The 22,316-nt window shown below is 46.8% G+C and overlaps 1 protein-coding gene across 3 annotated transcripts in view; it reads right to left on the bottom strand.

Moving 5' to 3' along the window:
• Positions 1-9,372: 9,372 nt before the first annotated feature.
• LOC147887797 (receptor-like serine/threonine-protein kinase NCRK) overlaps positions 9,373-22,316 on the bottom strand; it is a 195,636-nt gene continuing 182,692 nt past the window's right edge. For all 3 annotated transcript variants that reach the window (XM_087393528.1, XM_087393527.1, XM_087393529.1), the window contains 3 exons: positions 10,633-10,848; positions 10,019-10,339; positions 9,373-9,667 (listed from right to left, as the gene is read on the bottom strand). In XM_087393528.1, the coding sequence (XP_087249654.1) occupies positions 9,641-9,667; positions 10,019-10,339; positions 10,633-10,848 (564 nt within the window). In that variant the 3' untranslated portion in view covers positions 9,373-9,640. The remainder of the gene's footprint in view (positions 9,668-10,018; positions 10,340-10,632; positions 10,849-22,316) is intronic.

The raw sequence follows: 22,316 nt of genomic DNA, 5'->3' as shown, positions 1-22,316 counted from the left end.
TGGAAGGTCATCATCAACTCCTATGGCTGCTTCACCTGAAGAGATCCTTGACAAGTGGTCTGCTGGTTGATGTAATCGGCCTGCTCTCACTAGGATGTCAAAGTCAAACTCTTGAAATAGAAGAATCCACCTACTCACTCTCCCCCCAAGCGTTGGTTTGTTCAGTAAGTATTTGAGAGCTTGATGATCAGTAATGATGATAAACTTACTGCCCAAGAGATAGTGCCGATACTTTGTCATGGCATAGACCATGCCCAAGCCTTCGCGTTCAGTGGTGCTATAGTTTCTTTCTGCTCCATTGAGTTGTCTGCTTGCAAAGTACACAGGTAGGTCGAGTTTGTGCTCTTCATCTGGTTGGGCCAATATCGCCCCAATGGCCAGCCCACTTGCATCTACATGCACATGAAAAATGACATCCCATTGAGGTTGCCGCAAGATGGGTGCCTTTACTAGACGATCCTTGAGGTTGTCAAACGCCAGTTGTTGAGGTGCCGACCAGTTGAAGGACTGCTCCTGCCGAAGGAGTTCCGTCAACGCCACTGCTATGTCGGCATAGGACCTGATGAATCTTCTATAATAACCCACATGTCCCAAAAAAGACTTGACTTCTCTGGGTGTGCGAGGAATAGGCAAGGTCAATATCACTTCCACCTTTGCTGGGTCCGTGGTCATTCCCTTAGCTGAGACGATGTGGCCAAGGAGGACCCCTCGCAAGGCGAGGAAGAAGCATTTGTCCGGATTCAAGCACAACATTCAAGCACAACCTAGCTTCTCTGCACTTATCAAAAACCCACCTCAACTTACTCATGTGATCAGTCTGAATAGCAGGTTCGAGGTGAGAAGCATTCTTACCATTGAACACAGAGAAGTCATCCAAGAATACCTCAAGGAACTTTCCGATGTTCTCTTGGAAGAGTTTGGTGACAAGACGTTGAAACGTGGCCGGTGCATTGCATAGACCAAAAGGCATCATCCGGTAAGCATAAGTTCCCCATTGGGTGACGAAGGTAGTCTTTAACTGATCTTGCTCTCGCACCCGAACCTGGTTATACCCACTGTATCCATCCATGAAGGAGTAGAGAGCATGACCAGCTACGGTTTCTAGCACCCTGTCAGTGAAGGGGAGAGGAAACCTATCCCGACGTGTGGCGGTATTCAAACTCCTATAGTCGACACAAACTCGGAGTTTTCCAGTCTCTCTTTTGGGTACCACTACGATGCCACTAAGCCATTCGGAGTAGTCAACAGGGTAGATCAACCCTGCTTGCTCCATCTTTTGAATATCAGCATGGACAGCCTTGCCATAGTTAGGATTCATGCGATATGGTCCCCTGATCACCGGCTCTGCTTCCGGATATAGATCGATGCGATGTTCCATGAACTCAGTGGGTACTCCCTTTAAATCCTTATATGACCAGGCAAAGACATCACCATACTCTTGAAAAAAATCAGACAATGCAGCAAGGAAATAGTCATGTTCCCAGACCCAACTGGCTACCTTAAGATGTCGCGGTTGGTCTTCTGTCCCTATGTTCAGATACCTCCAATCCCTGGCATGGTCAACCTGAGGTATGCTTTCTGATGCGGAGTTGTTGGGTTCTTCTACTCCCACTGCTGGGTGCGCAGGAGAATCATCTAGAGAAAAATTCCCCACTACTTCCATCCAAGAGCTCGGATAGGACGGTTGGGTGTGTTCTGGAAATGGTTGAAATGTAGAGGCAACAGTTGGGCCCATTCTCTTCTTTCCTTTTTGTGCTTGCTTGAGCATTCCTCTATATGGTAGTCCAACCACCTCGTATGTAGTGTCATGAACCTCCTGTGTCGTTGGGGAGTCAGCTTCTGACATATATAAGTCAAGTAGAACAAGGTCCGCGACATCTTCTTCTCCCTGTATGTTGTGGGCTTGCCTTGAAGGTCTGAAGTTCCAGACTCCAGTGTGAATGTGGACGGCTCCTTCAAATTGTCCGGCCTCTTGACCCCTCCTAGGTTGGTCGAATTGCATAATGGATTCGATAACCCTTCCCAGAGTCATTTCCGGTACCTCCTGCCTTTGAGTGACATCAGTAAGTAGGTGATCATCCTCTTCTTCTGCAGATCCATGAGTGTATTCTCCAGTACCATCATTGTGCTCAGCCATCCTATGATCTATGTGGTCATCTTCTTCTTCCATAGATTCATAAGTGTTCTCTTCAGGTCCATCATTATGCTCCTCTCGCTCATCATCTTCTTGCATAGGATCCTCTTCCTCCTCTGTTGTGACCCCATGGTCATTTTCTTGGTGTGAGGCATCCATGTCGTGTGCATCCATTGCTTCCATTGCTGCTTCATGGTCTTGTCTACCCTGGTGGCCTCCCCACCACTTGGTCTGGTACTTGCGGACATCATTCGCTGATACATGTGGGGATTATTAAGAAGGCCAAAAGGCATCCGTTCATACATGAGATCAGCCAAACCAGGTGGGGAAGAGGCTTCCTGGCTCACCTCTTGCGCATTCCGTGAAGTACCAAAATGGGCTTCAGGATCCTCTTCTGGACACAACTCCACCATGTTGATGGCTAAGGATCCCAGGGCCCCCATCCAATCCAAGATGACAGCTTCTTCCTCATCTGGTCTAGCATGTTCCAACAAGTACGTCAAGCTCTCACTAACATCTCGTGCCGCTGTTACATTGGTTTCACCTTGGAAGGGTGAGTCCTCCACATAGGCCAACTCTTCTTCCTGTAGGGGCCAATCCCCAAGTGCCCATCGCTCCTCTTCCACCCCTTCTTCTTCTTCAAAATCCTCTTCCCCAAGTTCCACAGGTCGGTGGCGGGCCCTTCCAGTAACCATGTCTATTTCTAAGGATGTGGATCCCAAAGGTAGTCGAACTTCATCACTTGACCAATCTTGAATGGCCTTTGCTGAGCGTAACCATGGTCTACCAAGAAGTAGAGGATAAGTCTGCTCACCCTCTGTCATATTAAGTACAACAAAATTGGACAGGAATGTAACTCCCCCAATCTTCATGTGAACACCTTTTACAGCGCCCATAGGCTTCACCTTGCGTTGATCCGCCATGCGTACTTGGAAATGTACGTCAGTTGTCAATTTCAAACCCAGTTGTTGAAGAGTACCTCTCGGCATGATGTTTACTGCTGCCCCACCATCCAAGAAAACATCTTTCAGCTCCACCCCATTGATCTCCACTGCGAGCTTGGGACTTTGTTCACATGTGAGGGCAGCATAGGCTGAGCAATTGTCTAGTGTTACTCCATCTTGAACTGTTACTGTCTCTGGTGTGGGTCTGCCCTGAACAGATCCCCTTTGGCGCCCTCCTGGCATGCGATTCACAAATGCAATAGTCTGATGCTTGATATGTGGAGACAATTGACAGAGTTGTCCTAAGGTGATATTGGGCCTAAAATCCATCAAGTCATCCATCAAAGAATAGGGCTGGACAGTAGCAGCAATCTTTTGTGCCTTCATCCGCCGAGCTTCTGGCCGAGGGTCGAAGCTTACGCGAGGGAGAGGAGGTGCCTCTGGATTCTCAGTCAATATTTCCTGTGGTGACTCTCCCATCACCCATTTCCCCTTTTCTTTGGCACTACTAGGCTTCACCCCTTTTTCCTTCTCTTGCTTCATTGTGCTTCCTGAGTGGAAGGTGGATGGGCCTGCCTGCGACTCTTCACGTTTTTGCCCTGAAGTTGTCACTTCTGTTGCAAACCTCACTATTTTGGACTTGCGGGAAGGAAACTGAGGTGTGACTCCTTCATCTTCAGAACTAGATTGAAGATCTTTGGTGACACTCCTGATCACCTTCTGATATCTTGAAGGCATAGATTGCTCACTTGGAGCTGAGGTAGTTTTAGAGCTATTGATAGGTCTTGATGGCTGTGGGGCCCCTCGGGTCCTTTCTAATCCAGTTACAGGAGAGGACAAGGGCGATGTAGTCTTGTGCCCACTGTCCACCTTGGAGGAAGGAGGTGGGGATGCTCTTCTAGTGACTGAGCTGGTGTCAGTTGGTGATGAGGCCTCCGATATTGATGTTGAATCATCCTTACTACTGTCACCCTTCATTTGTGACCTAGTCACAGCTCCCAACACTGCACCAATCAAATGGGGTTTGTCACCCTCCCCCGCCACTACTACATCAACCATGTTGACTTGCGATGTTAATTCCCTTCTGCCATTGGGACAATCTCTGGTGTAGTGGTCATTTGTGTTGCACTGTGTACAAGAGGGTCCCCCAAATGGTTGTGTACAATCATCTTGGTAGTGGCCATACTCGCCACATCTATAGCACATGATGGGCCTGCGAAAGTTGGTACCTCTGCCTCCACGTCCACCTCGGAACCCACCCCGTCGACCGCGAACATAAGGGGGTCCATATCCACCCCCTGACATAGGTGGTTGATACTGTGCATAGTAGGGCGGAGGGTAGAAGTATGGAGCCCCAAATTCACTAGGAGTAGGAGCTTGGAGCAAAGGAGGATTAGGAGGATTAGGAAGTAGTGGAGGTGGAATGATAGGGTGGGTGGGTGGTTCAGGTGCCTTCACAGGGGCTGAAGCTAGGGGTACTGGCCCTGAAGTGGTCGGTGCAGCTTTGTTGATTGTAGCCACCAGTGGCTCCCCAATTGGATACTCCGGCAGAAGCTTCCTCAACCCCTTAAGATACCTACACTCGGAGGCATCATGTCCATGAATTTCACAAAATGTGCAAAAGGAGGTTGGGGTGGGTACCTTACGCTTCGATGGACATTCCCAGTAGCCATGGCCAGAACCCTTGCAGTCGGTGCACCAGAGACCACTTCTTATATCTGAGCTTCAAAGGGTGACGGTCCATCCACTTTTGTTCTGTCTTTCAGACCTTCTTTGATTTCTTCTAATTCCTTCTTGAGTTGCTGCCATGCCTGTGAGCCCTCTTCTCTCGGAAGTTGGGCGGTCTGAGCGGGTGTTGAGGCGAAACTTAACTGGGACCGTTCCATCTTCACCGCTTCCCTCAGAAATTCTTGTAGTGAGGCATGCTCAGGAAGTTTGTCAACCAGCCTTATAGCAATAGTGGAGGGTAAAGCCTTCAAAAACCACCCCTTCATGACGGCGTCATTGGGTGGCACCGACATCTTTGCCGCCAAGACCCTCATCCTTGTGTACATCTCAGAGATGCTCTCTCCAGGCTTCATGGTGTCAGTGGATAACTCTTGGACAATCATGTGTTCGAATTTTTCCAACTTGAAAGTGCGTAAGAATTCCTCCCTTAGGTCTGTCCACGTCTGGAAGTGGTCCGGAGGAAATTGACTGTACCATACATCCGCAGCATCCTCCAATGACGAGGGAAAGATGTGAAGGAACGCATGCTCATTCTCCACACCTTTAGCTCTACATGCTGTGAGGAACTTCCTCACATGAGCTTCCGCATCTTCATGGAGGTGGCCTTTGAACTTTTGAGTCTTCACGTGGACCTTGTTGAGTAGCTCGAGAAGTCTCGCTCTGTCTGGAGGACTGAGAACGGCCATCCCCACCCGAGAGGTTGGAGAGGGGGCCATCCCCACCCGAGAGGTTGGAGAGGATGCAAGAGTTGGAGGGAGTCCCGATGGGGCTGTAATGAGTGTTGGTGCTCCCGAGGAGGAGACCACCCCGACAACCCCTCCTGTGGAGGACCACAATGGAGAAGTCACTACTGATGTAGTCATAGAGGAAGTGTACCCAGATGGTAGGGCGTAAGTGGGGGGTCTCGGTGTTGCAGAGGGAAAGGGTGAGAACATGGAAGATGTGGAGGTGAAAGAGGATGGGAGGGCATTTGGAAAAGAGAGGGACGGAGTTGAAGTCATGGATGAGTAAGCAGAAGGGAAGGAAGAAGGTGATGGAAAAGGCAACACCGGTGTGGATGGAAAGGGAGATGAAACCATCATGGCAGGTAAAGGCATGGCCGGAGCAAAAGTACCCCCCAATGGAATAGATATAGAAGAGGGATTAGCTAGGAGCCCGGAGCTATGCGTAACAGATGAGGTAGGAGCTTGTCCACAAGAGGTTGAGGCGGGAGCAGATGGAGTCACCACTCCGGTAGAAGAGGTGGTTGATGAAGACATCGTTGCAGGAGGAGGAGAGGGGCTGCCTTGACCTTGATGAGTCCCTGAGGAGTCCTCGTCCTTAGTACCCTCTTCTTTCACCTGTTCTCCGCTTTGCACTTCTTCTTCTCCGAAGTCCGGATCTGACCACCAGGGTTCTTGTTGGTCCAAGTCAATGAGAGTGTCGATGAAGTTACTTGCTCTGGCTACTGCTCCAATGGGCTCACTTTGTGCTCGAGTTGAGGACTTCGCAAACTTTCGTCGCACGTAATACTTCTTGTACCTAGTTTGGTCTGCCGGAAGTCTTTTCTCCACTCTCCTCAAGTACCTCCTAGTTCTCTCACTAGCTCCTTCAAATGTTTCAGAACTACTCGGCATAAGACCTCTCTCTAGGACCCTAGATCACCACTTCACTCGTGCTACTCAACACCAGCAGTGTCCCACCGTGATCGCCATAAACTGTCTGAGGGGGGGGGTTTCCTAACACTTCCGGAAGTATTACCGGAGGCCTAGGGCCACTGGTGCGAGAAGCGAGTAAGACGTGCCATAACTGTCACGTAGGTGAGTGCTTGTCGATGGTGTCAACTATGTGCAAGCGGTAGATGGTGTCAACGGTACAAGTGCTGAAGTGATGTGAGCAAGAAGAAGACCAAGGCGGAACAACATCATGAAAGCCATCCCTCATGAACAGCAAGGAACTTCAACCACATGACACAGGTCCGTTGTACCAGGTGGAGGGAGAGGAGGGGAGGAGAACACAACGAAAAGAGATTTTAGAGTAGCGAGCAGAGATGGGAAGTAGCATAACTCATTAGAAAGCAAGATGACTGATACACTCCCCGAGATACACACGAGGCGAGCTCTTGACTCTAGCCTCTCATTCCTTCACTCCCGCCTGTCGTCCCTGCCAGAATGTCCCTCCCTTTCCCCTTTCCCCCTCTTCACCTTCTCCTCCTCTGCTCCACCCCCCGCTACCAATCTCCACACCTTCTTCCTATTGGTTGCCTTCTTGCACCCTTAGCCATCCTTAGCCATTCCACCGTTTGTGGGCCGCTCTGTCCTTGATGGCTTCCGCAACACTCCAGCCTGTCCTGGGTCAGTGAATCCCGTGCTCCATGTGTTCTCCCTGCGCTCCTGACACTAGTTGGTTGAGAGGGTTGGTGCACCACCTATGCCTCTTAACTGATGGACTGCTTCCCATGTGCACCAACAGGTGTATCCCGCGTACCATTGCGCCAATACTTCCCTATGATTGACTTTGACCATGGTGAGTCGAGGTTGAGGTTTGGCACTCTTCAGTCATGTATTGCTTCCGTCATGTCCATGTCAAGTCCATGTCATGTCCAAGTCATGTCCATGTCAAGTCATGTCATGTCCAAGTCATGTCCATGTCAAGTCCAAGATGTGAACACATGTGAACACGCTGCGACTAGGTCTGACCAAGGTCTAACAACTTGGCATGTTGCTGAGGTGACCATGACGTGACCCAAGTGTGACTCTTGGTGGGTCGCCATAAACTTTGAGTACAACAGAGGTTAATCCCATATGCAATGAACTCAGTGCATAGTCCCTCATGATCCTTCGCTCGGCCATTATGAAGTTTCATTACAGCATCCTTTACCCCTCCTCTAGTGAAGAGGGTGCACGATGTGGGACGAGGCATGTGTGAGAGGCTAGGGACTGGCTGATTTGGGATGTCATAAAGTGTGCGTGCATAATCAAACCAGATCTGGGTGTCAGTGAGAGGAATCAGGAGGCTTCTTTGATCATGTGAAGGAGAGGCATCGTCATTTTGTAGGTTGGATGGGCTTGGAGTATCTTGGACGACAAAGGAGGGAGCTCCATGAGCATAAGAGAGGACCATGGAAGCTTATTAAATCGGCTGTGTGAGTGCCTCAGTGGGATCCAGATGGAGAGGTCAACTATTATGTATGTGAGGAGCTTCTTGGTATGGTTGATGGCTTGGAGGCTAGGAGTCCTTGGACTAGAAGGTATGTGTCGGTGAGTTTGGTATTGCAGAAGGGAGGAAGGCAAAGGTGGTGCTTCTTGTAGGGCGGGTATCGGGAAGTTGTTGAGGAGACCCTGGCTTTGAGAATCTCCAGAGATGGCGGGATGCATCATTTCTAGTGCCTGATTTTTAATCTTGGGAAAGATAAAATAAGATTTCTGACCGTGGTCACTTTGTGGGTGGTTGTCTTGTGAGTTGTGGAAATTTCAATATGAGGTGCACTTCTCAGTTGTGTCAGGAGATACATGGCATCTGATATTGCATGTAAATGATGAAGAGTGGATTGATATGAGTTTGCCAAATCAGGAGAATATTCCTGAGGAAGTTTTATCTGGGATTATGTAAAGATGAGGATTTGGAATAAAATTACATTTTGTATGTTGTTGGGTGGCTTCAATAAATGTGAACTGTGGATGTGATAGAAAGGTATATATAGCTCTACTGTGTTTTTTGCATCCATCAGTTAGTTTAATTGTGGAGGGGTTTGTTTTGTTAGAATCTCGTAGGCTGAAATCAAGAGAAAGTGGTTGAAATCAAGAGACCACTTTCCCTCTATGAAAGGGGCCCAATGGATAGTGAAAATTAAATGTCCACCGACCTCGGACCTTTTTACGGGAGACGGACATATCTTTCTAGCTTGTTGCTTGTCTTGCAGGTCTGGCAGTGGCTAACCCCTACCTTGGCAAAGTCATGTCAAGGAAGCGGGAATATGCTGCAGGTTCATGGTATGGGTCCAATTCCACACTTTGTCCTTGCGGTGCTTCTGTTGTTCACATCTCTGCACTCAGTGCTCTGCCATCTTGACTGCGGGTCTACTGTGATGCTTGTGATGCTGGCTGTGTGACAAAGTTGAGCTGGAGTGGAAGTAGCAATGAGATGCACATAGAGGAGCAGTGAAGAGACAGCGTACACGAGGGGGGAAGACAGACAAGGAAGGGATGTCCAGCATTGCGGTGAAGGGGAAGCTTGAGAACAAGAGCCCTGCTCTGATACCAATGTAATGAAGAGGACGGGGCAGATTAGGAGAATGAGATAGATTTAACAGAAGCAGGCAACAGAAAAGGAGCTATAGGGACAGGGGAGGTAAGAGAGAGAGGAAGAGAAGGACGCATGAGAGAGAGAGAGAGAGTACAGGAGTACAATCATATTTGACAGAGACTGGAGACATGGAGATCCATCAAAAGCTTGGATACTCCTTGAACCATAATACTGTGCTGTGAAGCCTCAATACTTATCATAAAGGGATAGTGTCATAAAATAATTGACATTGCAAGAAAATTTAATTCTTCATAAAATATGACAGAGTTGACAATCCTCCAGACTAGCAATAAGAATTGCTTTAAAGATGCATGTAAACATTAGAGATTTACCCACAAGCAGTTTATCTGCTGCCAAACCTACAATAGATCAGAGTGAAAAGCCTCCCTAAGGTTGATTTGGCCAGTCATAGAAAAAGCTTTTCCCAGTTCTGTACAGCTGTACATACATGATATAGACATTCTTTTAACCTCATGATCTAACTGTTTGAGACAGTGTTATCAGAGCATCGATCTATTTGTAAGCCCACTTAGCTGCTAGTGTTTTCTCGCTATCGTCCAGGGCTGGAAATCTGTGCCTGCAAAGGAGATCCTTCACTCAGTAGAAATACTTCTACATCTTCTCTGCCTACAAAACAGGATCCTCACTTTGTACCAGAAGAAAATCACCATTTCTTACACTCAGAGCTTTGTTCCTGAGTTTCCATAGAAATGGGAAGTGAGCTTTTGTGACGACTTAATGGCTCTGATGTTACCACTATTGGAAAATTGAATCCTAGGCAGTCGTTATTACAAAATAAGATTGAAGTTCCACAAAATGGACACAAATTTATGTACTTCGTGTGCTGGCAAGATTAAAAGGTTTACTGTACTGCTTTCTAAAATATTTGCAAAGTTTGGCAGAGAAAAAGGCATAAACCATCACATACCAGTAAACCATTGGTTTGCCAAAAGGACTCCAAGCGCGGCTTCAAGATGTCCAGAGGTTCGTCATCCACAGATGTTTTGCATGAAATGTGGGAAGTCATAGCACTAATCCTTTGCAGATACTCACATGGTAACCAAGAATTTGTTCCAAACAAAATTTGAGACAAACCCAGTGCTTCTTCCTGACTGCTAGTATCATCTTGTATCTCAGAAAGACTTAGAGAGGGGCGCAGACTTAATTCTGATAGATAGTCCTTTTTATGCCGAGCAATGTCTTCTCGACTGACAGTGTAGTCTTGACCCCTGTTGAAAGTTTGAGGCACCTATACAAAAGCAAGTCAGCTAAGCTGAGAACTCATCCACTCAGTTCTCACAAGCCCACAAAAAGTTTCACGCTATCGAATGTGTACATGCTTACATATGGCCTGCTCAGAGTCCTGTGGGCCTCTGGTTTTCTTATGTATCTGTTTAGGACCCAAAGTTATTTATATAGATCCTCCTCCCCCTCCCCCCCTTTCTCCTGAATGTGTGGTACAGGCAATTGGCAATATTGTTGCTAGAAAATTATCATAGCAAAAAACCAACTTGAGCAGTGGAATATAAAATCAAGTACCACCTTTTTGGGGCCACAGGCCTGGGAATTTTCAGGTATCATACTGGCAAGAACTTGCACCACTGAAGTCATTGTAGGCCTGGCTTCAGCATCACCTTGCAGGCATGCCCATGACAATTGTGCCACTTGAAGCATATCTTTCACAGGAAAGCTGCCATTTAGAGATGGATCTACTACTTTCTGGAAAATTTCATTTTCATCTAGCAACAATGGTAGAGCCTGCCAATAAATGAAGTAATTTCAATAAATCCAAAAGAATAAAAAGTATTCACAACTTCAGTTCACTTACGAAATAAAAGTCTCCTCCCCTCTTTCTGCCTCTCCCCATTTGAACTCTAGCTTACTGTGGATATTGATATCATCAAATCATCCAGAAGGAAGTTTTATGTTTGTTTGTTGCTAGATAGCCGATAATCTTCAAAGCTTATTGATGTAGAGATAATTTATTTGGTGCACCTTGACCTGGACTGGGTGTTGGACAGACAATACATTCATCTCAAACGGCAATTCTGTGAAGCGTCTTAAGTTTAATCAGCATGCTTCACGGAATGGAATGATAGAGAAATCTTAGCCCTTGTGAGAGATTTCCTTTAATTCTAAATTTATATATATATGAAGGATAAGACTAGATATGTACTTCCTTCCAGATTTTGAATAGCTGAAGAATACATAACAGAACGAGGCAAAAGATTAATATAGTAAAGGAGTGTCATATCTAAACATGTTTTTGTACCCCAAACGCTACCCAAATAATAAATTTTAGTCTTGGTACCCGAATACCATAGACCTGGTACCCAAACATGCAATCGAATAAGGAGAGTAAGTAGAGAGTAAAGGTCTCATTGACTTCCTTAGTGCGAGATTTGGTGCCAGTTCAAATTTCAACACTTTGTAATTAGGGCATACCAGAACTGAAGCAAGCACACGCCACATGCAACGTGTGCAGGTACTGATGCCAAACTGCAGGTACTAGGCAGGCAATAAATTTGAAATTTGCATGGCTCACTGTACCCATCTATGCTAAAGCTTTGGGTGGCGGACCAAGCTTTTATTTTTCATGATGCTAACTCTCAATGCTTTTGAGCATTTGTTTGCATATCAGGGCTCAAGTCAAGTTCCTCTCGTTGCTGAGCTTGTCAATTTGACGCGGCATGATCAATTCCACCATCATAGAGTTCCCACTGCCAACAGCCCTTGCTTGGCAGCCTGCAGCATCTGTTTCCTATTGTCACCATGCTATTATCTGCCTAGCCAGAAGCCTTGCCTCCCTAAAGAGAACCCAAAAACCAAGAAGCTTGCATCTTCGAGGTAGCAAGCTTTCAAGAGCTGCCCAAGTACATCAAGAATCAAGTTTTGAGAACCCAATTGTAGGATCGAGTAGGAGAGAGAGAGTGCAGGTAGCAAAAGAGTCGATGATAAACGCCTTAGCCGTCACATCAAAGTTGGATAATCAAAAACAAAGGAGTACAAGGTACAAGTACCTAGACCTAGGACTAAGTGTCCTAGGTGTCACATAGGACTAAATACCACCACATGTCGGAATAGGTTTCCTCTTCCCTTCACTGACAGGGTGCTAGAAACCGTAGCTGGTCATGCTCTCTACTCCTTCATGGATAGATACAGTGGGTATAACCAGGTTTGGATGCGAGAGCAAGATCAGTTAAAGACTACCTTCGTCACCCAATGGGGAACTTATGCTTATCGGATGATGCCTTTTGGTCTGTGCAATGCACCGGCAACGTTTCAACATCTTGTCACCAAACTCTTCCAAGAGAACATCAGAAAGTTGCTTGAGGTATTCTTGGATGACTTCTCTGTGTTCAATGGTAAGAATGCTTCTCACCTCGAACCTGCTGTTGAAATTGATCACATGAGTAAGTTGAGGTGGGTTTTTGATAAGTGCAGAGAAGCTAGGTTGTGCTTGAATCCCGACAAATGCTTCTTCCTTGCCTTGCGAGGGGTTCTCCTTGGCCACATTGTCTCGGCTAAGGGAATAACCACAGACCTAGCAAAGGTGGAAGTCATATCGACCTTACCTATTCCTCGCACACCCAGAGAAGTCAAGTCCTTTTTGGGACATGTGGGTTATTATAGAAGGTTCATCAGGTTCTATCAAGGACCATCTAGTAAAGGCACCCATCTTGCGGCAACCTCAATGGGATGTCGTGTTCCATGTGCATGTAGATGCAATTGGGCTGGCGATTGGTGCGATATTGGCCCAACTAGATGAGGAACACAAACTCGACCTACCTGTGTACTTCACGAGCAGACAACTCAACGGAGTAGAAAGAAACTATAGCACTGCTGAACGCGAGGGCTTGGGCATGGTCTATGCGATGACAAAGTATCGGCACTATTTCTTGGGCAACAAGTTTATCATCATTACTGATCATCAAGCTCTCAAATACTTGCTGAACAAACCAACGCTCGGGGGGAGACTGAGCAGGTGGAATTTGATTTCAAGAGTTTGACTTTGACATCCTAGTGAGAGCAGGACGATTGCATCAACCTACAGACCACTTGCATGAGCATAGCAGTCTTGGAATAGCTTTGGCCACCACAACCCAGAGCACATTATCTTTCTAGCATTGGCCTTTGGTGTCATATGACCTCCCCCCATTCCTGAGTGAGCCTCCTGAAGGATGGCTTGTGTTTCATGAGGGAGCACGCACCTCCTTAAAATGTGGTCCTTCCCCAGCTTGCACAGTTGACCCGCGATCAGTTTGAAAGGAACAGCCTGAACAATCTGCCTCCGCTTTTGTGTTGGCGTTAACCCTTTGGGAAACTCACCTATAGACAACAAGTGTACAATTTTTGCATACCATGGGGGAAAGCAGTCCACAGCAAATAGGTAGTCATCTTTTGGTACTGTGACACTGACACGGAAGAGGCCCGCATTTGGAAGGTCATCATCAACTCCTATGGCTGCTGCATCGCTACGACTCATGTCAAAGAAGGAGGCCAAAGCCTACCCGATGGGAGCACCTTCCCCTTCAGCCATCCAAGCCTGTACCACCCTTCTATAGATGGGAATTGGATTTTGTTGGACCCATCTCTCCTGCAACTCAAAGAGGGAACAAGTATGCTCTGATTGCTACTAATTATGGCACTAAATGGGTGGAGGCGAAGGCCGCGAAGACCTGCACTGCTCAAGTTGTGGCCTCATTCTTGTATGATCAAATCATTTCTAGGTTTGGATGTCTTGTGAAATTGATGAGTGACAGAGGTACCCACTTTCTCAATGATGTCATTACTGACCTCATCACCCAACTGCAAATTGTTTGTGGCTCGGTTATGCCTTCATTCCTTGGCAAATTGGGATATTCTACTTTCAGCCGCTCTTTTTGCTTACAAGACAGCATACAAGGCTAGCACTGGATATTCACCATTCCAGCTAATTTACGGCCTGGAGGCGGTTATGCCCTATGAGTTCCACATGAAGACTACTAGGGTCATGGCAGAGATCGATGATAACTTGGAGGCGTGCACACTTGAGTGATTATGGGATCTTGAAGCCTTGGATGAACATCGTCGTGAAGCAATCCTTGCTGAAGAAGTATGGCAAAGAGGCAGAAAGCATGGCATGACAGAAATCTCAGGAACAGGGAATTCCAAGATATTCCAGTAAGTTCCTGAAGCATAAACCCAAATTTGTCAGTGGCTAGACAGGGCCCTTCTTTATCACAAGGATTATTCCTAGTGGAGGGGTTTATTTGCCCACCTTGGAGGGCAAGAAGGTACCAGCACCCGTAAATGGCTCACGGATAAAGAAGTATCATCCTCATTGATTCTCTCTCTTTGGATAAGGATTTCCATTCCTATTATTCGAATTTTTATTCATTCAATATATATATATATCCTTTTCCTAACCCTGTCAAGGTTCTACTCTCTGCCAAGCTATGCTCTTTTGGTGGGAGATCACTAAATACTAAGCTTTTTTCTCTTCTCTGGCAAGATAGAAACAGCCCTTGCCTTCTCTGAAACACACTTCTCCTTAATCCCTCTTCACCCCTCTTGTCACCCAGGTTCTGAAGAGATCTAATAGCTAGCTACAAACAGAATGGAAATGTGGAAAGCATAACGAAAAGCAAAATGGAAAGGAAAATGAAAGAACAAGTGCTAGGCAATGATAACCAAAATACTCACATGTAGATAGCTTGATGTTAACTGATATCAAAAGACTGATCCCACTTGCCCTCACTGTCATTCTGCAAAGGAGTCAGTGCGACATTGCCTTTGGGACTGCAAATCATGATCTCCACAGGTTCACTGCAATCCCTCCATGAATAGAAAGCCAAAAGAAAAGAGTGATCTTTCTATTTCTGAGGGATTTCCAGAGCCTCCTCCAGAAATTCCTACGCAAATCTGTGGTGATGAAGAAGCTATCCCAATGGGGGGCTCTGGAGGGAATCCAACCTCTACTGCTCAGCTGAAATCTCTTGGCATTACCAACCGTGAAACAAAAGAAGGGAATTCCCCTCTCTCGGTGCCCATGATAACCCACTCCCACTCTCCTGGGTCCCACTGTAAGCACTTGATAGGTGCACCTCCATATAACCACAACCTCCAGGATCCCAGGGCCAAGAGCAGAGGATCGGGATCTAAGTACCATTGCAAGCCCGTTCCATGGTCCACAAAACCAGCAATCCTGACAGGCTGAAAGGCAACATCTAGAAGAATATCATCCATGGATCTAGAGAGTATACCTCCATCCTCAACGTCAAAGACTAGAGCATCTTTCCCGAGATCTTGAAGAGCGATCACTTGTAGAGGAACTGCTATCCGAGAATTGTTTGGAAAGGAGTTGCTCGGATACTCAGCATTTTTCATACTTCCCCTTTCTTCATGACTTGGGACTCGGTTGCATGGTTATCCCTTACTGGGCCCCAGGTGTTTTATGAGGGTGAGTCTTCTTCTTGGGCACTCTCGATCCGCCGACAGGTGATAGAGCCCTGCTCTCTTCAGGATATACCACATATTCCTTTCATAGCTCCACATGTTTCAGTGGACACCTCTTGGGAGATTTTGGCTAGCATTTCCTCTTGGCACATTTGGAGAGCCAGATGCACAGAGGCCTTGGATGACACCCAGATACACCCATCACAGGTGTTCATGGGTATTTGGAGTGACACGGTTCACACTTTGCTAGCCATATGGGCTAGCATGCAGGGCCCTTCACGGGCAGCCTCTTCTAGGAGGACTGTATTTCTTCAAGTTTGGAGGGGTTCTCCCTTTTTCTCGGAGGTTGCTACCAGATTGAGATGGCACTATCAGCCCCAATCCTTTCTTTTTGGCTGTTGAGCTTTTCATGCATTGTGTGGTGTATCCCGTATTCCCGTATGGAGCTTGCTCTAATGGTTTTCTTTGATACTTAATAGAAGTCTCTTTTTTGCCCCCCCCAAAAAAAAAATAAAAATCCTAGCTTTCCCAGAGTAGCCTTGATGTAATCCCACCGGATTCTATCATAGGCTTTATCCAGATCCACCCTGAACACTACGATCTTCTAATTGGAACTATACGCATAATCTATTGCTATAGATACATTTGGGGTGTTATAAAAAATATCCCGTCCCTTTACAAGTCCACATTGGTCCCTATCTACCACGGTCATGCATACCTCTCTTGTGTGGATGGGAAATGCTTTGGCAATAAGCTTATACAAGGTACTAAGCATTGAAATCAGCCTCCAATGCTTGACCTTAATGCAGTTTGGTTTTTTCAGAAAAAGCTTGAGAAGCCCTACGTTAACGTCAGCGGACGGCAAGCCATTAGCAACTGCATAGTTGGCCATCTCAGTGTTAACATCAGCGGACAGCAAGCCATTAGCAACTGCATAGTTGGCCATCTCAGTTAGATCGTCCCCAATTATGTCCTAGAATTCTCTATAGAACTCTACTTGAGGCCAGGGGATTTATCATCCTCCAGAGAGTCCAGGGCATCCTCAAGCTCTTTTTTTGAGAAGGGTCTAGCCAGGATTTTCCTTTGAAACTCAAGACTCTAGTCTCAATCCCATTTCAGGCCTTGTTAACACAGTCCCTCCAGTCCAGATCCTGCAAACCTGTCTTGCCGACTATGGCACTCAATTCTTTCAGGAAGACATCCGCGATATGCAGCCAAAGTGAGTCTAAAATGAGTGTTCTAGGTGTGTTTATAGTCTAGTGAGTCCTAGACATGCCACGTGCCATGTTGGGAGTTATCCCATTCACTATGGCTTTCTAGAGTCTAGTGTCACACTATATAGTATTGTACTTGTCTATTGTCTATTACATCAGTCAACATTAAGCTTTATACTATGTGAGTATTCCATTCCGTTCCTAGTTTGCTCCATGTCCCTTCATATGGTATCAGAGCCATGTTCCTTGCCCTGCTCTCTCTTTCCCTTTCCCTTCCAAGAGGTTGAGGTGAGGGAGGCCAATGAAGCTACTCTACCTCCTCCTCCTTGGAAGGCTGCCCTCTTCTCTCCTTCCTTGAGCTCTCTTCTCCACCCCATGATCTGCCACCTCTCTTCTCCTTCCTTCAACTCAATCTTTTTGTGACCTGTGAACGATGTGACACTTCTATCCGGATGTAGAAGCAGAATCACGGCTTTGTGTCTTCAGCAAAGTTGTAGAGAACCTTGACTACTACAAATTTTGTTTTTACATCACTGCAATCCGAGTTTTTTGTGAAAAGTTACAGCCCTTGTAAGAAGTGACGAGATTTGTTTCTGCGCATGAATTTTGTTCTAGAGCTGAATGATTTGACAGCCCAAGCATGATGCAACCAGCTCAACATGGAGCTGTTCATCCTCTTCATCGTTGATCTCTGCTCCAGCCCGCCATTTGCTCCTTCTGCCAGACATTCTCTTGGAGCTACTGTCCACGCTGCCTCTGTCTTCTCTGCCCGTCACTTGATGTGAGCTCTTGACATTACATTGCGGTGACTCCTTCATGTGACTACTCCAAACTTTGGTGAAGACTTCCTGAGCTAGATGTGAGTTCTCCGCCGACACACTCCACTATAGTGATCTATCTGATTAGTGCATTACATCGAGCTTGATGTAGACCACTCTACATCAACGAGTGACTTCTTCAGCATTGCTTATTCGATCGGTGCCTAAGGTACTTCGCATTGATTGACTTCCCGATTGGTCGTGGTAACTGAGGCTTCTACTTCAACATTGGTGACTCTCCTTCCGGCATTTTGAGAGTCACCATGTGATTGCTCCATGTAGCTACCCCATGGACTTCACCGACTCATATTTTGGGGCATTCCTACCTAGCGCTTCATTGGCATCGTCATCGACTCGCAGGGATGTGCACACATGTGCCTTAGCTACTTGGAGGACATCTCTTACTTCTAAGAGATCTATTGTTATTATACCTACAGTTTGATGTATTTTGGGGTTCTCTGCCCTGGGTAGTCCCGTTAAAATGATATGTTTTGAGTGTTTGGTTTTCATTGAGTCTACAGGTCCTGTTCCTTGGATAGTCCTCCTAAAAAGATGTATTGGTTTTTCCTATTTTTGTGTGTGGCTTCCTAACATGTCCTGTTATGAAGCCAAGGGGGGATGTACTATGGGAGCCATGTATTGGATTTGATAGGTTTAGAGGGGGATGTATTGTGGGAGCCATGTATTGGCTTTGATAGGTCTCGTTATCAGGCCTGGCCAAGTTCCAGGATGTTGGTGTATTCCTAGACCTATAAGCTGGTCATGCAGCCATGCTATAACGTGAGCCTCTGAGCGTGTTGAGTCTCAAGCCATGAGAGTGCTTAGATCAACCTTTGAACACGCTCAGACTTTAGCCTCTGAGTTACATAGGGTGCACAATTTGATGACTGTCATTGTCATGTTCTGTTCTTGGTTCCATTCCAATAGTCTCTCACCTTGGACCGTCATTGTCATGTTCTGTTCTTGGTTCCATTCGAGTTGTCTCACCTTGCCTTCATGGGGGGGTGTTGGAATATGAAGCCAAAGTGAGTCTAAAATGAGTGTTCTAGGTGGTCTAGATGTGTTTATAGTCTAGTGAGTCTTGGACATGCCACGTGTCATATTGGGAGTTATCCCATATGCACTATGGCTTTCTAGAGTCTAGTGTCACACTATATACTGTGGTACTTGTCACAATTCCTCTACTCGGGGAATTGGCGAAGACATCAAAACCTTGATTTTGACATAAAGGTTTGAGGTCGGCTGAGATTAAATCTCAGCCGTTCGACCCAAACATTTCCAAAGACGGAATATGGCCTCACAATCTCCATCTACACATTCTAGGCCATACTATCCAGACTTAACTTATGCACCCTAACCAACTCTACAAGATAGCATCGCCGCCTCAAAGGGACCTCATCTCGCTTGCCTGTGCAGTGCTCACTTCCTTGCCCTCATTGCATGCAGCCGTGAGCAAACTAGTTATGCAGAGGCGCTTAAGCTCATAGTCGCTTCGGTGAACAATGCTACCACCATTGCTACAAATGTCTTATTTGTTGTGTGATGTTGGCAAAGTTTCTCTTTGCTTTGTTTTGCGAGGTTATACAAGGAAATTTCTATGGATGTCTGTTGCGAATGTCCCAATGTTGTTGGCAAAGATTTTGTCTCTGTTGTGCATTGTTATGCAAGCCAAGCCTCTGTTCACCAATCCTCTCAGCCAAAACATCTAAAGGAGATCAAAGCAGCTGTGATGCATGGAGTTTTTGGTCCAAGGAAGCTTCTACACGAAGGCTACAACCAAGCTTCACGGGAACACAAACCGCCCCATTTCTCATTTCCCTCAAGAAGATCTCCCGCTCCACAATCCGATCTTCTTCATCCGCATGTCTTGGAGCTCAGTCAAAACCATGATGCCTTTTCGCTGATCTGATCATGCCCCCTTCTAAAATCTTATGCATCGCCATAGCTAAACCTCCGCCTCCAACTTCGCGTGTCGCATGATCTCACTCGACTATTTCCTTTGTGAAAACCCCTTGCGCCAAACAAAGCATGGTCAAAGCCATTGCAAAACTCAAAATCAAATCTCAGCATTTTGTGCATGTCACCCTTCAGAATAAGCAATGAGGAAGGGACAACATCTGATGCCTACATGATCCTCCACTCTACACATAACAGCTTGTCTCCGGATCGCTATGCCCTTAGAACTTCGCCTTTAAAACTTATCCTCAATGGCTACTCCAGAGAGAGATCTAGAGAAGGTGCACAAAACTACCAAGGCGACAGACGAAGCATGCACCAAGAATGGAATTGGAGAGACGATATGCACAAAGAACGGGGCACCTACCTAGGAGCACAGAGAACGGCACGCGCAACATAAATGTGACGGCAAGAAAAACCAAGAACGCAACACTAACCACGGTTAAGCGTGTGATGCCTCCCTCCGGCCCTCCACGTGGGTGAACAGGTTCTCCTGGAAGGAAAGTCCTTAGAATCCGGCGAGCAGCCGGTAGCCGCCGCAAAGCTGGATTCCCGGGACTCTCCGACTAAGTCATCTTTGAAAAGTCCTCCTACCCTTTTTTTTTTTTTCAAAAAAGAGACTTCTATTAAGTAAGAAAGAAACCCGCTAGAGCAAGCTCTGTGCGGAAATACACCATGCTAAGCATGTAATAAAAACACCTCAGAGGAATGAGGTAGAAAGAAACCAAGGCTGAGGCTGAAAATGCCATCTCAACCCTGTAGAAGTCTCAGCAAAGAAGGGAGAGTCTCTCCAATCTCTGAGAAAAGTAACTCTCCTGGAGGAGGCTGCTCGAGATGATCCTTGCATGGTCGCCCAAATGGCCATTAGAGTGTGTATCGTATCTATCCAAGTATTGGCCAAGATCTAAGAAGGGTGAACCTGAGAACCCTCCAAAGCCTCAGTGCACCTGGCTCTCAAAATGTGCCATGCTGCAATGCTAGCTAGGATCTCCCATGGAGAGTCGACCGAGGAGTGAGCAGCCTTGAAAAGAGTGGCCGTAACATCCTCTAGAGAGCACGACTCCACAAGGTGTCATCGGATGTGAAGAGCCCAAGAGGAGTCAAGTCTCTCAAAAAATACATGGGGCCACGAAAGAGTAAGCCAAGCCACTGATCCCCAAGTCATATAGAAAGGTAGGCAAACAAAAGTGCTGAAAAGTCTTGCAATCCCCTTCCATATGATTCTCGCCTGTCTGCAATCCCATAGGCAGTGCTGTATTGTCTCCAAAGCAGAAAGGCAGCGAGGGCAAGAAGGGTCAGATCCGAACTTGGACCTCCAATGGTTCACTGCTATCTCACCATGAATAAAAAGCCAAAAGAAGAGAGTCATTTTTCTATTCCAGTGGGATTTCCGGAGCCTCTGCCAAAAAATTCTCTGCAAGTCAGCAAAAATCTGAAAGTTCTCCCAATGAGGAGCTGTGGTAGGCTTCCAACCCCTAGATCTGAGCTGGAATTTCCTAGCATTACTGACCGTGTAAGGAAAGAAGGGGATGCCCTTCTCTCGGTGCCCTTCATCTATCCATTCCCATTCCCCAGGGTCCCACTGCAAAAACTTAATTGGGACACCTCCATAGAGCCACAGCCTCCATGAGCCAAGGGCGAGGAGAAGCGGGTCAGGATCCAAGTATCACTGTGAAAGAGAGCCATGCTCCATGAAGCCCACTATCCTGACTGGCTGAAACGGTACCTCCAACAAGATATCGTCTGTGCATCTCGACAGCCTGCCCCCCGAAGAAACATCAAATACTAAGGCATCCTCATGTGGGTCAAGAAAAGCAATCACTTGTAAAGGAACTCCCAATCTGGAAAACGCCCCCATCCAGGTGGAGCAAGTAATAGGCATGTCATCTATGTCCACCCAATCCAAGGGCAAGGCTGCATCAATCTGTTGGACTCTCCCTGCACTCCCTCTGAGATTGAGAACCATCTGGGCCTGTTGGTCTGCAGGAAGGTTCCTGAAGGCTTTCCGTGCTCCCACTGTAGATGCAGGGCCCCTCTCCCATCTTAGCCACTGCATGTAAGGAGAAGCTCCAAGTGGTCTGCCAAGCTCATTCAAAATCCTATCATTCCAATCCTATCATTCCACATGATAGGCTGCCTTTCAATCTCTTCACGGGTGGATGGGGGAATCCTGCGAAGAGTACTCCTGAAGCTGGCCCATGCTTTCAGGATAGCAACCATAAGAGGGGAAGAGGGAGACCTAAGGTGGGCTATGGTGAAAACCCATCTAGTACTGTGTGTCCAATCCTCTCCTGAAGTGGGCGTGTGAGACTGTATGCATCTGATAAATTGTCCTAGCATAAGCCCTCTCACAACGAACTTGCAAAGTAAATCTCTGCACTGTAGATCTGGGTCGATGATATTCAAACCCCCTTCTCTTGTAGGAAGAATCAAGGTCTCCCAAGCCACCCTGGCTGTAACATTAGTTGTGCCATCTAGACCACTCCATAAAAAGTTTCGTACAGGCCTCTTAAGCTGAGTGATACAATCCCTAGAGTGGCACCAACAAGAGGATACAAACCATGCTGTGGCTAGAAGAACCTGGTTAACCACCACCACCCTGGAGGCCAAGTCAAGTTTGGCTGAGCTCCAGAAAAGGAGATTTCTTCTGATGCTTTCCAACACCGGAGCAAACTGTTGTGAGGGAGAGATGCCCACCCCAACCTAGCAGCCCAAATATCTGAGGGAGAAGCCCCTCTGTACCCAAGTGAAGCCAATATCATTACCCCAATCCGGGGTGTCATCCTCGCAAATCCAAAAA

Source organism: Dipteris shenzhenensis, chromosome 22 (assembly GCF_047967505.1).
Source record: "Dipteris shenzhenensis isolate YYH24624 ecotype China chromosome 22, Dip_SZ_1.0, whole genome shotgun sequence".
In the NCBI taxonomy this organism is placed as follows: domain Eukaryota; kingdom Viridiplantae; phylum Streptophyta; class Polypodiopsida; order Gleicheniales; family Dipteridaceae; genus Dipteris; species Dipteris shenzhenensis.
Note: the sequence above shows the minus strand (reverse complement) of the source record. Positions and strands in the feature narration are given on the sequence as shown.